This window comes from Delphinus delphis, chromosome 12, assembly GCF_949987515.2.
Source record: "Delphinus delphis chromosome 12, mDelDel1.2, whole genome shotgun sequence".
Lineage (NCBI taxonomy): Eukaryota > Metazoa > Chordata > Mammalia > Artiodactyla > Delphinidae > Delphinus > Delphinus delphis.
In genome coordinates this window covers 44,477,028-44,495,734 of record NC_082694.2, presented here as the reverse complement: position 1 = coordinate 44,495,734, position 18,707 = coordinate 44,477,028, and the positions used below count along the sequence as shown (strand labels likewise).

Here is an 18,707-nt window from a genome sequence, read left to right as displayed (position 1 = left end):
TTATGCTAGAATTGAAGAATGAGGGCCTATCGCAAAAGGTGTTTTTAACCTAGAAATTTTTAATAACCCCAATGTAGATATTATATCTGTAGAAAAAATTTCTAAACTTTCTACAGAAAACTGATTCTGTAATTTCCTTTTTCTAAATTTCGTTCAAATGTTTAATATGTGCAATGTGTATAATATTGGTTGTTAAATTCCATTTCACAACCCCAGTCTCTCTCTTATGTACCTCCCTCTCTACTCTCCTAGTTCAGGCCCGAACTTCCTCTAGTCTGTGCATGGTGGTTATGCTGGTCTCTGATTCCATCCCCACTTTGTCCAATCCATCCTGCCCATTTCTGGAGTCTTCTGGAAGTGCAATTACATTGCTACCACATAGACTCCCCTTGGTTGACTGACTCAGGGCTGAGCCCATGTTTGGACATTCATGGCCTTCTATGATCTGGCCTCAACCTTCCTTTGCAGTGTTTTCACCCACTAACCCACTCGTGCTCCTTTCCGTCTACCTAACTGTAGAACCTAAATGCATTCCTGTCCTTTTTGCCTGTGTTCCTTTGCTCATGCTGTTACCATGTGTCTGTTCAAGTCCAACCATCCTTTAAGACCAAGCTCAAAGTTTTCTCCTCCATCCTTCCAGGGAGAAATGTCCTGTCCCTTCTTCTGTGTCCCTTAGCCCATTTGTTGTCATTGCTCTTGTGGTACCTGTTAGAGTCTATGTGGTACAGTAGTTATGTGTCTTAGCAGCTCCTATGCCCTTCTCAGACAGTAAACTACTCATCTAGCCCATCTCTCTGTTCCCCACTGCACATGCTGTAGAGACACAGAAGCTACTCCAAAAACGTGAATGAATGAATGAATGAATGAAGTTTTGCTTAATGCTCTCTGTCTTGCCTTTCACTACTGCTACTAGAACTTCACATTGTAAACCATCTTTGGATGAAAGTTATCTTTATTCTCTGACCAATCACATGGTACAGATTTGTGTGAGTGTGTCACACGCTTATTCTCATATGCTGTAACCTACTATACAAATCTGAGTTGTTATATCACTATTAGAAGTTATTCAATACTTTGGTTATTGAATTAGTAAAAATCAAACCTAAATTGTTCATACTCTACGCTGGTGGGCATGTGAGGTACATGAGGCATGAGGAGCAAGGAAGAGAGAATTACTTGGCTACCACCTGCCAGTTGAAGGCCCAGATAATGCACCTGATAAACGGTGAATACAAAGTCCTAAACTTCCAGGAGTTTGATGTACATACAACTTTCATAAGTGTACCATGTATCCTTGATAAAGCAGTAAAATCTAAAATGAAACTATAATTTGAGTTCAAATAAGATTCTATTCCAAAGATGTGAATGGATTTCTGCTTTTTTTTTTATTTTAACAGTTCTACCTGATGGCTGAACTGTGTTCTTTTCCTAAATTAACTTGCTAGCGGATACACATGTGTATACTTAATATAAAAATTATATTAATCAGTATGTTCTAGAAGAGTGGTAAGACACCCATTAAATAAAATAATAAAACCTAAATGTGCACTAGGTTATGGAGACTCTCATATTCATATTGTCAGCAACTTTGCAAATTGACTCAATAATTCTAGTAGACAATTTGGCACTGTTTAACAAAAGCTATAATTCAAAATGACAAGTATGTGGACCATGTGTATTTCATACACATTTCTATGTATCAAGTTAAGAAAAAAAGTAGAACTCAAAGTATCTACTCACTGATTTCAACTGAAATGTGTGTATGTGTATTAATGTATAAACAGTGGCAGGAAATTTAGAATACTAGAAATAGAATTCAATAATCATCAGATTATTTTTTCTAGAGAATTGAATAAATTTTTGGTTTTTAAATTTAGGAAAATCAGAAGAACCAACTCATGCTGAATACGTTTAGAGAAGAGATTAGAGGAATGTTGATCAAAAACATTGATTATGAGGCAAGTTAGTAGCAATAAGCTGGTACCCAGTAACTTGATCTCTGCATTTCTGAGAGCTTCCGTCTCTTCTGGGCTTAGTGGTTTTATAAAAGGAAGATCGAGAAATTAGCTGCACTTAGAAATCTTCCCCTCGTAAGGCAGCCCCTTACGTCATTGCCCGGGATAGAGAAACCAGGCACTCTGGAAGAGGCCGAGAAGCTGATTCTGTCACTGCTTCTAATTCCCATTTTGGGAAAATAAAGAAATGCCCAGATATAAAATACTTTCTGCATAAAAAGGATATTTCAGTTTTAACAATACATTCTCTATTCCCCAGATAATAGTCACTAAGGAAGCGCCCATTTATGCAGCAAATGTGGGGTTTTTTTGTTTTGTTTTTTGTTTTTTGCGGTACGCAGGCCTCTCACTGCTGTGGCCTCTCCCATTGCGGAGCACAGGCTCCAGACGCGCAGGCTCAGCGGCCATGGCTCACGGGCCCAGCCGCTCCACGGCACGTGGGTTCTTCCCGGACCAGGTCATGAACCCGTGTCCCCTGCATCGGCAGGCGGACTCTCAACCACTGCGCCACCAGGGAAGCCCCGAATGTGGTATTTTTGATTGTGGAAAATTATATTTTTGTCTCAGAGTTGAAATACGATGTTAATTTATAAATGGCAGAAAGGAAGCTAGGTGATAGTTTGAGAAGGCGCTAACATTAAGGACCATTCAGGAAGTAAGGAAGTATGTACTGTGTTTGATCCATCACCGTGTATGGTTACATGCAGATGAACTGTGGTCGATTGATCTTTGTGGTCTCTATGGCCCTACTGAAGGTGTGACCTGAAGCCTCTTTGGTTTAGTTTATATTGATAGTAGTACCTTGTGTTATAATGATATAGCTTTAGTCTTAAACAGATGCCTGCACCACTTTATAGGCCAAGAATGTAGATACAGAGAGTCTGGTTGTATGGCTGCGGTAAAAGTCAGACAGTGGCAGATCCAGAGCGAGGACCCAGGTCTCCTGGCTCTCAGTCCCGTGAGAAAGCCACCAGGCCTGGGGCCGTCAGCTGGTGGAAGCCGTGCCGGCTGTGCTCTCCCTCTCGGTCCTCCTGCCCTTTCCTGCCCCTGCCCTCCGCCAGGGCTGGTGTAAACTTTTAGCATGAGAGTCGTACCTGGACCACTCATTGTGCCCCCCTACTTCCTCACTCCTTCTACCCGATGGCCAGTGCCTCCAGCTGCCTCCACCCCCGCTCTCCAGTGTAAATGTGGTGTGGGCATGGTGGTGCATAGAGGCTGCCACGTGCAACAGCACCCTCGTGAAAAGAGACCCCTGTCCTAGAACAGCCATGAGTCAAACACTTTCATGAGCAGGAGTATCTATCCCTTCTTTTTGGATGCTTGCAGTAAAGTGAGGAGTTCAAGTCAGAATGCTGAAAGAGAAGATGATTTAGGTTTCCCAGTTTAACCATGTAAACAGGACACCTACATTGGTTATTACCTAGCTGGTGGCCCCATCTGAGTGCCTCAGCGTATCTCCACACCCACCTGTCTCTTACACGTCAGCTCATCTTGGGGGGTGTTGTGGAAACCTGCCGATAACAGAAAGAAATTAGAGAAAGAGATTGTCATGGAAATACAAAGCGGGCAAATGATGTGAAAACTAGACAGCAGATAAGCAGTTACACCTAGGACTTTAGATTAATCTATTCTTGCCACTCTTCCAAAGCAAACAAAAAAGATGACATTTTTAATCAAAAACATTTCTAACAACATAACCCATACCTCTAAATTATGTCAACTAGAAAGAATGAATTTATATTGTGTCACTTAATTGAGCAACTCGTTGTGGATTTATTTTCACTGTCTGGGGAAAACAGAGCCGTCTTTGCTTCTGTACTTGCAGACAGGAAAGTGCTTCCACATGAACAGAAAACCAATTAGAAAGGGAAGTGTTCAGATATAAATATATTCTAGCCTAAATATCATCCTCATATTTTTAAAAACCTTCATTGAATAATACTGATTTCCACAAGGGCACATCTAAGACTAGTGTGATTTCATTGTGTCGGTTCCAAAAACCTATGCATTTTTTATGAGCCCTGAATACAGGACCAACTTGTAATTATCTGAGTAAGATATTTCTCTTTCTAATTTGCCCTTTACTGTTGACATTAAGCTCCTTAGAATTATTTCTGGACTATGTCACAAAATATCCATAATTAATACATACTGTGACTGGAAAGATTTGAAAGGACATTACTTAAACCCTAAAAATATGGTTGAAAATCAAAAACTCTGACTAAATGGTCAAGGAACAATGGATTTTCAAAGCTAAGATCAAGCCTCTGTGAGGGGAAACAAAAACTCAGAAAAAGTTAAAGATAGCCAATTATATTTCCAAACTGTGTGGTATGTAGAAATTGCCCACACCTGCAGAATTCAAGAAACAGTCACCATCCTAAAGAAGAGGTATGGTTGTTGAGGCACCTCTAGATTTGTTCTGCTGCTTCATTGTTACTCATAGTCACAAACTGGGGTAGAAAGGTGGTATAACTGGGAAGACAAGCTGATGGGGCCTTGCAGAAATTCCAATAAAAAGAAGCAAAAAAAAAAAAAAAAAATCAACTTACCCTGAGGACTTCTTCAAAAGACATAAAATGTAAAAAAAAAAAAAACCTATCATTTAAAATGTGTGGATGTTTGCATTCTAAGAAAGACATACTAATATAGCTACACAGGTTACAAAAGAAAACAAAATGTAGAATTAACAAATGCAAAAAAAAAAGAGACACTGAATATCTGTGCAGTGCTTTTGATTAAAATTTTTATATAACAGAATATTCCCATTCCCTCTGCACCATCCGTAGGCATATTCCATTTTTATCTCCCAGTATCATCAGAATTCATTGAAAACCATCTCAGTACGAGGATCATGTTGGAAATGTGATACAAGTACTGTAAGTCTTAAATAAGAGTTTAGGATCTAAAAAGGGAGAGAGAACTCTCTAATAAAAATAAAATCACCAAATACAGAGACATGCTAATATGGAAATGTAACCAGGCCACACCAAGAGGTACAGGAAAAGTGATGTTGCTGGTAATGAATCGGAAGTCATCACCAGTCCCTTCTCCCAAATGCATGAAAAGACACGGGGCACAGTTTAAAGCCTGGTAACATTTAAGCATAAAGACATATTGTGATTGAGAAGACACATTTGTTTATAATACTCACCTGGTGGTGATTTAGGCCTTTGTCAAAGTGTTAATGTCTTCACCTACTGTAGTCTAGGAGCTTCAAAGGGTTAATGTAACTTTCAAATCCTTGCCTCATACTTGGTGGTAGTAGAGGATTGGGGAGGATTTGGTTTGTTAAGCCAGGCTCTTACTCTCCTTTTTCCTCCAGAAAAGGAGCAGACTATGGTTCCCAGTTGGTCGGGGGAGGGTCTCTGGAACAAATAAGGGCACCCAAGGGTTGGGCGTTAGTTAAGCAGCATTTGGGGAGGGTCACCAGATATAGCAAATAAAAATACAGGAGGCCCAATTAAATTGGAATTTCAGATAAGCAACAAATAATTTCTTAGTACAAGTATGTCCCATGCAATATAATTGCATGCAATATAACATTGCAAGGGACATAATTGTACTAAGAAATTATTCATTGCTTATCTGAAATTCCAATTTGACTAGGCTCCTTTATTTTCCCTGGCAATCCTAATTTGGCATCTACCCCAGGGCTGTCTTTGAAAATACCAGTTGAAACCCTGAGTGGGCTGTGGAAAACGGTTTATCACATACTCATGTTTCTTTACCCTAAGGCCATTGGCTGTGTGTGGCCGGAGAATACACCCTGCTAAACTGAGCCTTGGTGAGCTTGGCCAGCCGTCTCCTAGCCCACTCCAGGCTAGGGAGGAACTGCTGACCTGAGATGTTTCTCCTGTGAAGCTTTGTGAGGAGGCAGCAAAGGAAAGACTTACTGACTGTACCTCTTCTTCTGTCTTGAAATGAGAAAGCAAATTAACTATTTTGATTTCAAATTCATTTACATATCATATATATTTTTTTATTTTGGAAAACAACCTGTCCGAATTATTGATAGTGTTATAAATAATATTTAATACTAAGGGAAAATGTTCATCATATAACAAGTAAAAACAATAAGTAATAGTATGTTCATTATGATCCTGGTTTTGTCTTTTCAAAGCACATTTAGGTAGAGAAACTGATAAGGATATATATCAAATGTAGGCCTAGAAATTTGGATGATTTTTAAATTTTCTTTGTCGCTATCATCTAAATGTTCTACAACAAGCATATTACATTTGAAATAGGAAAACTAAGACATTAAGATTTTTTTAAATTATAAAGTCATCTTTTGAAAGAATTTTCCAAGTTAGTTTCTATGATGCTCTTATTTTGGAGGGTTGAACAGAACCAGCTGGGTTTTTTTAGAGCGCAATAGACTGAGTCACAAAGTTAAATGGCTCTTCTAGTAAATGTCATGAGATTTGTCTGACACAAAATAAACAAGGTTTTGGTGACTTACCTGAGAAGCTCCCCCCAGCCCTGTGTCTCAGATTGGAATGTTGGGTCAGCGATTTAATTCAGCAACCAGTTATTATACATTGAGAACCTCCACTATTAGTAGTTATGCACTTCATTTAGTGAGGTCCCCTTAGTGTATTATTCTCCTAATGTATTTGAGCCTAAATAATATTCTTAAGATCAATTTCTTGTTCCTCTTTACAGTATATAAAATGTTGTGGTTTTTCATTGAGAAATGAGTCATTTGACATTTGTGTTGTTTTCATACAGCCGATGGAAAATGTCTGGTGTCGGTTGGTTTAGACGATTTTCACAGTATTGTATTTTGGGACTGGAAAAAGGGAGAAAAGATAGCCACCACCAGGTAAGAAGCTGCCGAGGTCTTAACGGCATCCTGCCAATGATCACACTGCAGTAAAAGTTAATAGTTTGCATTTTCTGGTAAGATTTCATCTTCAAACTCAGATGAAGTTCCCATAGAAAGCTTAACACCTAAGTAAAAACATATTGTAATATTTCATGGTGACAAACCTGACATAGAGGAATTAATGTTTCTTTCAGGCAATTGGAAAATTCTGAAATCCTTTCCAGAGAGTTATTCATCACTTTGCTTTTAGTAATATATGCATTATCTATATCAAAGCTTCTTCCCAGCAGTAGGAAAGCAGCTTTCCTCAGACTTGTGCCTTGCCCCTTGTTTTTCCACTATCTTAGCATCTAGTGAAGGACTGTCAATGTCACTGGAGTCAGAAGTTCCACTTGTCATGAGGCTGCAGCATGCAAGAAAGGAGGCCTGGCGTGTGCACCTGCCACTCGCTTTCAAAGCAGGCAAATTGTTGCCCTAATCTCCCCATCTTATAAATAGACCTTCCAAGACCACCTGCTATTTATAGGCCACCTGTCCTCCCTTGCCCCAGCCTCCCTCCCTGCTGAATCAGCCCTAAGTCTGAACACTACTTTCCACTCCTGCTTACATTGGTCTTAGCTGTTTGCCCAGCCATAGTCGGAGGTCAAAATAGTTGGCCGCCAAGGCCCAGCAATACAATTTGTTGCCCAAGGCATGTTATCAGTTTATCTCTCTACTGGTTCTTCCCTGCGTAAACCAACTTCCTTTTTATCTGGCACCATAAAATCATTTTTAGGATAATGACTTTGAACCCGAATATTCACTTTTTAAATTGATATTTTAAATTATATAGGAAAAAAGTGTTTTTTGGCAATTTGATTTAATGAATGAAAACCTATAGATTGCTGGAGACTCAGAGGAGGAGCAAATGGAGCCTTGAGGACTCCAGCTGACCGTCTTAGGAGAGAATGAGGAGCTTTTCTGATGACTGCTACTGAGATGGAATTCTTGGCAGCAAATGACAGCTCATAAATCCGCCTACCCAACCGGTTTTCCTTTTGCTCTCTCTAGTATTCCTCACAGTTATACCACTCCCCGCTAATACTCAGATTCACAAGTCCGCTTTCCTTCTAGATTAATGTACTGAATTTTACTTTAGTATTTCTGATAGCATATCATCTGCATTACAGATAATCTCTGGCAAAGCACACGTCTGCATTTCAAAAGCAACAGAAACGCAGTTTTCCTGCTAGAAAACCCTCTGCACATGTGGGTAGCTCACCTGTTATATATCAGAAACAGTAATAGAAATGGAAGAAAGAAATATTTATTAATATTTTAGAAGTATATATTTGATATGTTTGGTAGTGTTACTTCTATTTAATTAACACAAAGTGACTTAACACCATTATGTTAATAATACAGTTTATTTTTAGAATTGTTCCCAAGCCATATGTCACATTCCCCTAACAGGACACCTGCAAAGTTGTCTTCAGAGACCAATTCTGCAATTGTAACATTCACCATTGCTCTATCCAAAGAGTATCAGAGATTGTTAAAGTTCTTTGGATGAATACTAGATTTTTAAATAATAAATAATATTTATACAATATTATCAATCATAAATATTTATGTAAATAAGTAACCAAACAAATTAAAATTCTATTTATGGCCTGAGATTTAGGTGCTTAAGTAGATAGAAACTTTAAAAACAGGGACATGAAAGAAGTGACAAAGAAAAAGGAGTAATACTTCACCAGTGGGACCTTACTGACCTTACTGACTCCAAGGGTCTAATTTACTCTCAGAAGATGGCTGATTCAGTGACACCCCTCACTCTGCACTTCTGCGTCTCACTCACGGCCTGCATCGCCACTAGCAAGGCTTAACAACAAACCTGCTTCCCGCAGGTCGTGCGGTTCTGGCAGGTAATGTTCTGCAGTAGCACCCGTCACCCAGGATGTGAGATTTCCCCATGGAGGGAGGGGCACAATGGCTGTGATGGCATCACCGGCAGTACCGCTGCTGCCCAAGGCTAACGTGGACACCCTGCACTCAAAAGCCGCCCTTCAGTTGGGAACATGTTTAAGTGAACCTATGTTTTTATCAGCTCAGAGAAATTAGAGAAGTTTGGAATTGGCCCATAAAGATCTTATTACAAGATCTTGATGAGACTTGAATCAATCTCTTTGCAGTTTTTTTGGATCTTTGCTAATTTTCATGAATGACCTCAGTCCCCTCCATTACAAATGAATTTTTTAGTCTCTTTTTCCTTTTAAAGATTGTTCAGATTTTAGTCTAATATACAAGTAACCTATGTAATAACCAAGAGTAATCTCTTAAGGGCAGTAGTGAAATAGCCTGATATCAGCGTCAATCAGGGCAGAACAATGAGATAATTAATCAGGCACCTCTATGTCCCTTTATTTAGATTTCCATCACACCAGTAACATGACTGGGGGACAATGGCTAATTATTATTGACAAGCTTCATCTCAGAAGTTTGAACAGTGGGGATATTAAGCAAAAGGTACAGTTATCAAGTTGCATAACAAGATTACTTCAATGTTAGTGAGAAATAGTTGTGCTACTAAAAAGCTTAGGGACAAAACATAGGCCCACATGGAGCAGGTACATAGACCTTCAGCGTATGTGTTAGCTCCACTGCTTGTTCTATTTTAGGTCCCTACCCTTACATACATTTAGTGAATGGGATCAGGTCTCCTGCATACCAAATTGAGATCTTTCTCACTTTCCTTTTTAAAGTTTTCTTCTGTTTTCAAAATAATACATGATTATTAAAAAGTTAGAAAGCACAGAAAATCACCAAAAAGAAAATGAAAATGATTCATAATTCCACTACCCAGACATAGCCATGGCTAACATTTTAGCATATGTTCTCTGGTATATATTCTGCTAACATTTTTATCCATTTTTATTCATATGTGGGGTATTATGCATACTGCTCTGTAACTTGCTTTTTTTTTTTTTTTTTCACTCACCAGTGTATCATTTTCCTTTCTTCTTCTCAATGTTACCTGGCTTATTCTATGTTATTCTACATTGTAAGCCATTTTAAATCTTTTTTAGAACTGGGGTATAAATCAAACATTCATTCAGTCTTCCACTTGTGGGCTACCTTCACAAAAAAGGAGAAAACCAAATCATATACACTGAGACTGGGCCTCTATGCAAATGAGAGGGTTTTGAATAGAAGATTGGGAAACCAACTCACGTGTTGTGCAGCTGCCCTTGGCTTCTAGAAGAGGAGCGTTCCTTCCCTTTTCCCTGTACTTGCTGATAGAGTTTAAAACGTGGCCCTACGTGGTGAATTACCTATGACTCAGGTCATAGGAATAGTCCTGTATTAGGGCAGCAGTATGGACTCTCCTACATTCTTATTCCATCAGGGTAGGACCTGAAACTCTTTTCATTCTGTTTTTCTTACGCACACACACAGTTGTAGGCAACTTCTCTACAAATTTAGCAAGCGTCTAAAGGGAAAAATAACAGAGGTATTCAAAGAATGTTCTTTATTTAGGTGTTGACATTAACTAAACATTTACGTGCCATCACTAGTCAGTTTAGAATTTTAGCTACAAGATAAACAACATTGATGTTTTTATGACACCAAGAAATGAGGTGAAAACTAAAGTGTGCTCTCAAAAAAGACTTTTCCAACCATCTAATTGTTTGACCTTGTATAGACACTAGCAAACAAAACAATGCTCTTTTCTATGTATGGGATGTAATTTGTGATATCTGTTCTCAATTTTCATTTCAGTTTTCTCTAGCGTCTTCTCTCTAAAGTTTATATTAATGATTTAGGAGCTGTGGGGATTTTCCTCCAATCAAGAAATCTTTGGATGTTTAGTCTTTCTTATGGTTATCTGGTTCACTTCTCCTCTTTATGTTAAGCACATTTTCTCTTCTCTTTTATCTAAACCTTTTTCTCACTGTCCTAATTGTTCCTGATACTTTCAGTGGACCTGGTGTCCAAGCTTCACTTTTGACTTTCAAAGAAACAAAGAGAGAAAGTTCAAAAATCAGTTTCTCCTCCTTTCCCTGCCTTTCACTGTAAGGCCAACATAATAGGTATGGAGGTGCTTTGTTCTTTCTTTACTTTTCTTTTAACTTTTTATTATGGAAATTTTAAAAGTTACACACAAGCAGAGGAAACAGCATAAAGAACTCCCTTATACCCATCACCCAGCTGCAACATCCTACAAATGATACAAAGCTCTTCGCCCTCCCCTCGTTTTTTACTTTCGCTTTCTTTTTTGCTATAAAATTTTAAAGAAAACTCAAGACATTGTGTCACTTGACCAGTATGTACTTCATTAGGCATTTCTAACTGAAAAGACTTATTTTTAAAAACCACCATTCCATTATCACAACTAACTAAAGCAACAGTAATTTCTTTCTTTAATTTATTACTCTATTTAAAATCAAACATATCTGACTGTTTCAAAAATGAGAGTTGGTTTGTTCAACTCTGCATCCAAACAGGGCCCGTGTATTACGTTTGATTGTCATCTCCCTTAAGCCTCTTTTATTTTATAGCAGTCCCCCTCCCACCTTATTCTTGCCATGGATGCATTTGAGAAACCAGGTCATTTGACCTATAGAATGTGTCACATTCTAAACTTGACTGGGTCTTCATGAAAGCATGTCAGGCATTTCCCTGTATTTCCTATAAATGGTAGTTAGATCCACATTCAGCTTTTTAGATTCACATTCAGGCTTGGTTAGATTCACATTCAGCTTTTTTTCCCTTAGATTCACATTCAGCTTGGTTAGATTCACATTCAGCTTTTTTTCCCTTAATACTAGTATTATTGATAAATCATATACCATACAATTCACGCATTTTAAAGTGTACAGTTCAATCACTTTGTAGTGTATACAGATGTCAACTTATAATGCTGTACACTTGAAACTTATATAATAAAAATAAATAAAGTGCATAATTTGATTTTTTTTAGCATATTTACAGAGTTGTGCAATCATTAACACTATCTAATTTCAGAACACTTTCACCACCCCAAAAAGAAATCCCATACTCATTAGCACTAATATACTTTCATTCTCTCTGGATTTTTGTATTCTGGACATTTCGTATAAATGAGGTCCTTTGTGACTGGCTTCTTTCATGTAGCATAATATTGGGTGGGCCAAAATGTTCGTTCGGATTTTTCCCTAAGATGGCTCTAGTAGCACTTAGTTGTCTTTAACTTCATTCGAAGCAATTTTGTTAGATTGTATGTGACAGCTGTCATATCAGCGTGCATTTTAAAAGACATCAAAATTGGTGAACTTCTGTGTAGCCATTTTAATATTGAAGATGAAAGAAAACAACATTTTTGGCACATTATGCTTTATTATTTCAAGAAAGGTAAAAACGGGACCGAAATGCAAAAAAAGATTTGTGTAGTGTATGGAGAAGGTGCTGTGACTGATCAAATGTGTCAAAAGTGGTTTGCGAAGTTTCATGCTGCAGATTTCTCACTGGACGTTGCTCCACAGTTGGGTAGACCAGTTGAAGTCGATAGCGATCAAATTGAGACATTAATTGAGAACAATCAACGTTATACCACGCGGGAGATAGCCGACATACTCAAAATATCCAAATCAAGTGTTGAAAATCATTTGCACCAGCTTGGTTTTGTGAATCGCTTTGATGTTTGGGTTCCACATAAGCTAAGCGAAAAAAGCCTTCTAGACCATATTTCCACATATGAGTCTCTACCGAAACGTAATGAACACGTTCTGTTTTTTAAAACAAATTGTGACAGGTGATGAAAAGTAGATACTGTACAATAATGTGGAATGGAAGAGATCATGGGGCAAGCGAAATGAACCACCACCAACCACACCAAAGGCCAGTCTTCATCCAAAGAAGGTGATATTGTGTATATGGTGGGATTGGAAGGGAGTCCTCTACTATGAGCTCCTTCTGGAAAAGCAAACAATTAATTCCAACAAGTACTGCTCCCAATTAGACCAACTGAAAGCAGCACTCGACGAAAAGCATCCAGAATTAGTCAACAGAAAAACGCATGTTTCTTTGATGACCAGGCAAAAACTGTTACAGTTTGGCTGGGAAGTTCTGATTCGTCTGCCGTATTCACCAGACGTTGCCCCTTTGGATTTCTATTTACTTAGATCTTTACAAAATTCTCTTAATGGAAAAAATTTCAAATCCCTGGAAAACTGTAAAAGGCACCTGGAACAGTTCTTTGCTCAAAATGATAAAAAGTTTTGGGAAGATGGAATTATGACATTGCCTGAAAAATGGCAGAAGGTAGTGGAACAAAAGGATGAACACGTTGTTCAATAAAGTTCTTGGTGAAAACGAAGAATGTGTCTTTTATTTTTACTTAAAAACCGAAGGCACTTTTTGGCCAACCCAATATTTGAAGGTTCATCTGTGTCACAAGAAGGATCAGTATTTCATTCCTTTTTATTGTGTGGATCCTACCACGCTTCATTTATCTGTTCATCAGTTGATGGATAGTTGGGTTGTTTCCTCCTTTTGACTATTATGAATAATGCTGCTATGAACATTTGTGTGCAAGGTTTTAAGTAAACATATGTTTAATTTCTCTTAGGTATATACCTAGGAGTAGAATTGCTGGGTCATATAGTAACTTAGTATTTAACATTTTGAGGCACTGCCAAAATACATTTCAAAGTGGGTGCACTATTTTTTTTCTTTAATTTATTTTTATTTATTTATTTATTTTTGGCTGAGTTGGGTCTTCGTTTCTGTGCGAGGGCTTTCTCTAGTTGCGGCGAGCAGGGGCCACTCTTCATCACGGTGCACGGGCCTCTCACTCGCGCAGCCTCTCTTGTGGAGCACAGGCTCTAGATGCGCAGGCTCAGTAGTCGTGGCTCACGGGCCCAGTTGCCCCACAGCATGTGGGATCTTCCCGGACCAGGGCTCGAACCCATGTCCCCTGCATTGGCAGGCGGATTCTTAACCACTGCACCACCAGGGAAGCCCAGGTGCACTATTTTTCATTCCCACCAGCAAGGAATGAACATTCCAATTTCTCCATATACTTGCCAATACCTATTATTGTCTGTCATTTCATTATAGCCATCCTAGTAGATATGAAGTGATATCTTATTAAGGTTTTGGTTTTCATTTCCCCAGTAGGTAACGATACTGAGCATCTTTTCATGTATTTACTGGCCATTTGTATAACTTCTTTGTAGAAATGTCTATTTAGATATCAGTATTTTGCTCATTTTTAACAGGGTTATTTGTCTTTTTATTATTGAGTTATAAGGGTTTCTAAAAATTTATTCTGAATATAAGTCCCTTATCAGATATATGATTTGCAGATATTTTCTCCTAAGGTCAATTTTTTAGTCAAGAGTACCTGATATGTACTTCATGTTTCACTTTATCAGAAGAAACATAATCAGTGGCATACCAGATGGTGAGGGCAGTGGGAGTAGGACTTGACAGGTGCAAGCAATAGGGCTTCTATTATCTGTAGGAATTTTTTAAAGAATAAGAAAACCAACTAAAAGCCAATCTGCTTTTTATTACTCTCCTGAGCCAACAATTCTAAACAGTGTCAGGGATGGAATTCCTCTTTCTCAGGAATTCCAGTCCACCCCATGGTGTGCCACTGCCCCAAATGTCTGGTTCTCCTACTCTTAGTAATGCTCAGCTCCATTGTGGGTTCTGGTACTATCAGCCTCATCCTTCCATTGAAAGCTTCCCATCCATGTATTATCTAATTGTTGTAGCATCCATTTACAACTATGGGCTGCATTGATTATTTAATTAGGGATTGAAAATGATAATTTTCTAATTTATTATTTATTCTTCATATTAGCTAGAATTCTTCTATAAATAAGAGTTTTCTCTCATGAACCACTTGGTTTCTCTGAAATACAATTCACACAGAAAGTAGTCCTTTAAATATTAGGGGCTAATAATATTTGTTGTCTATAACTTGCAGATATTTCCCCTAGTTTGTCATTTGTCTTTTGAGTTTGATATGATGTTTTTCATCATGCAAAGGCTTTTATTTTTATGTGGTCAAGTTTATCAGTCTTTACCACTTCAAGATTTTGAGACCGATTAAGGAAAGTGTTCCCTGTCCTCTGGTTAAAAGGAAATCACCTGTGATTTCTTCTGATCTGCTATGGCTTCATCTTTACATTTAGATCTCTAAACCATTTGCAATTTATCCCAGTATTTATTATGAGGAACAGATTCAATTTTATCCTTTCTCCATATGGCTATCAAGGTGTTCCAAACACCATTTTCCTTTTCCCTTTCATATTGACTATTTTTTAGAACAGGTTTAAGTTCACAGCAGAATTGAGCAGAAAATACAGAGTTCCTGTATACCCACTCTCCCAGCCACCTTCAAATCCCCACCTGGCACCAGAGTGGTATATTTGTTATAATAGATGAAGCTACATTGACACATCATTATCACCCGAAGTCCACAGTTTACATTAGGGTTCACTCTTGGTGTTGCACATTCTATGCGTTTTGACAAGTGTATAATGACATGTATCCACCATTATAGTATCATGCAGAATGGTTTCACTATTCACTGCCCTAAAAACCCTTTGTGTTCTGGCTGTTTGTCCCTCCCTCCCCTCTGTCCTGGAAACCACTAATCTTTTTACTGTCTCCATAGTTGTGCCTTTTCCAGAATGTCATTTAGTTGGAATTATACAGCATGTAGCCTTTTCAGATTATCTTCCTTTACTTAGTAATATCCATTTAAAGTTCCTCCATGTCTCTTCATGGCTTGATAGCTCATTTCTTTTTAGCACTGAATAATACTCCGTTGTCTGGATGTACCAGTTTTTTTAATCCATTCACCTACTGAAGAACATCTTGGTTGCTTCCAAGTTTTGGCAATTATGATTAAAGCTGCTGTAAGCATCTATGTGCAGGTTTTTATGTGGGCGTAAGTTTTCAACTCCTTTGGGTAAATACCAAGGAACATGATTGCTGGATCTTATGGTAAGAACATGTTTAGTTTTGTTAGAAACTGCCATAATGGCTTCCAAAGTAGCTGTACTATCTTGCATTCCCACCAGCAATGAATGAGAATTCCTGTTGCTCCACATCCTTGCCAGCATTTGGTAACATACACCATTTATTTTTAGTATTAATTTTTCCCCCATTGATTTGAGATCTGTCTTTATTACCTACTACATTTAAATATTGGGTTTCTTTCTAGATTTTCTATTTTGTCATTGGTTTGTCAGTCAATTTGTGCACCAATACCACACTGTTTTAATCGTGAAGGCTTTATAAATTGTTTTAATATCTAGGAGAGCTACCCTTCCTACTTTGCTTTTCTTGTTCAGACTTTTCCTGGCCATTACTGCTGTTTTATTCTTCCATAAGAACTTTAAAATCAAGGTGTCTAACTCCAGATTAAAGAACAGACACTAAATGCTCTTTTTTATTGGAATCAAGTTGAATTTATAAGCAAAGCTAGGAGAATTAACATCTTTATGATTGAGTTTTCAAACCCAAGAACATGGAATGTGTTTCCATTTTTTTAAGTCTACTTTTCTATCTTACAAATATGGGGTGTTTTTTGGTGGTTGTACTCGTTTGCATATAGTGCACAGTTCTTGTTAAATTTATGCCTTGATATTTTTATTGTTGTTTATAAATAGAGTCCTTTCTTCCAGTATATTTTTCAACTGGATATTGTATATATTAAGGTTATTGATTCTGTATTTAGTTTTATATACTGCAACTTTCCTAAATTATCTTATTTGTAGTTATTTTTACGTTATTTTCTTTTGAATTTTTTAGACATAATTATTATCATTTGCAAAAAGAAATAGTTTCACCTCTTCCATTCCAGCTCCTGTGCCTTTAATTTTTTAGACCTTGTCTAATTGCATTAGGTAATATGTTCAGTACGATGTTAAATGGTAGTGGTGATAGTCTTGTTCCCGACTTTATTGGGAATAACATTCAGTAAGAATCTGACTTTCGAGTTCACAGACACACACACAAACACACCATGAATAAGGTACTGTTCCAGCACATTCTGTTTTCAAAAAAAGGATAATGGCACACAACGTCTGAAGAGCCAGTGTGTGTATAATTGGTCTTGAATGAATCTAGGTTTCTCAGTGAGAGTCAAGAACTGCAGGGAAATATAGAAGTCTAAGAGATAACGCTAAAACATCCATTAATTCCTACTTTATTGAGTGTTAGTTGAGTACTTTTTTAATCACAAGTGACTGTTAGATTTTTTTTGTGAAATGCCTTTTTGGCATCTGTGAAAATAACATAATTTTTCTCATGTAGTAATATGATGTATTATTTGATTCCTTAATAATTAACCACCCTGCATTTGGTCATAAAGTACTGTTTTTTAGATATGTTGTTGGATTCTCTTTGCTAGTATTTTATTTAAGATTTTTGTATCTGTATTCATAAGGGAGACTAGTCAGTCATGTTCTTTATGTTAATTGCTTTTCTTTTACATAATGAAAGTTAGGTCCTAGTATACGAGAGAAAACCATCAAATAGTCCATTAAGACCAGTAAATCCTTAGATTCTAATGTGATTACTTTATACTCTAAACCAGAAATTTCCTGGCACTGTGGAATGCTGGTCTACAGCTCCAGCCTACAGTCAGTCCTCACTTTTATATTTGTCCTTCTGTCTCTTGGGTTATAAACTTACGTTTCTGAATGCACAGCATCCTTGAGTGCCTTAAATCGATAGATGACAGCCTTTCTCTCTCCATGAATGTGAGCCAGGGGCTTCGCCTTCTTGTGAATACATTTCTAGCTGAAACTCTGTTTAACCCAAACTTATGCCTTCCCCAGCAAGAATATTACATTTGAAGCTTCTCATTAATACTTTTACAGTATCTTCTCCCTCCTCTTATACAAGACCTCTGTATCCCAAGAATTACAATTCTATAGTTGTGACATTCATTTTATCTTAAGGAGACATTCTGATCCATTTAAAATATTTCATTGATTTGTTTAAAGCATAATTAAGTAGATTTTGGTAGCTTTGGTAGGGTAAGAAGAAAGGGGTCAAACATGCGGAGAAAAGCCAAAACTCATTATTTTAGTGTAGACCCCGTGTGTATTTTAAATCGTCTTCTAATTTACTTGTCCTGTTAGATGTGCTTAATGAAAGTTAGACTAAATGCATGCTTTTAATAAAACTCTCTAGCAGTGCTGTCATCAAAACTGGAATTTCCCCCCTATTTGTCTCTTACAGAGGACATAAAGATAAGATATTTGTGGTAAAGTGTAACCCACACCATGTTGACAGACTGGTCACGGTTGGAATCAAGCACATCAAATTCTGGCAACAAGCAGGTACTATTGTTAGAGTTTATCCTTTATGTGGTTGAAAGTTTTACTCCAGCTGGGAAAAAAACAAACAACCAACACCACTACCTAGCCTGTCTCTGCAATCTAAAAGTAAAGTATGCCTAAAAGACGTTTGCTCCCAAGTAATGTTTGAGCTGTGAAGCTGAGAACACTGTATATGATGCCATGCATATTCATCAATATCTAGAAAGCTTTGGGAAATGTTCTGCTGCGAAAATAATTATTTTTATATTCAGTCATCAGTTCTGAAAGCAGTGATTATGTTGGACTACTGAGCAGGAAATAATCACTTTAGTTGGGTGAATACAATTTTCAATATTTTGAGGGTTCTTTTATTTATAACTGCATTTAACACATGAATTAAATATGACACACAGTAAGTGGTCAAAATAAATCCTTGTGGTTTATAATGCTGATAATAAGGTTGAGTAAATAAGCAGGACAAAACATGGAAGGATATCTTGTTTTTCTCACTAATAGGTCAGACCTTTCATTGGGACTGTTTCTGAATTCTTA

General features: G+C 37.5%; 1 protein-coding gene across 2 annotated transcripts in view; it reads left to right on the top strand.

The window, feature by feature from the left end:
- EML6 (EMAP like 6) overlaps window positions 1-18,707 on the top strand; it is a 319,300-nt gene that overhangs the window by 205,807 nt on the left and 94,786 nt on the right. For both annotated transcript variants that reach the window (XM_060027575.1, XM_060027574.1), the window contains exons 16-17: window positions 6,750-6,843; window positions 18,076-18,176. In XM_060027575.1, coding sequence (XP_059883558.1) covers window positions 6,750-6,843; window positions 18,076-18,176 — 195 coding nt within the window. The remainder of the gene's footprint in view (window positions 1-6,749; window positions 6,844-18,075; window positions 18,177-18,707) is intronic.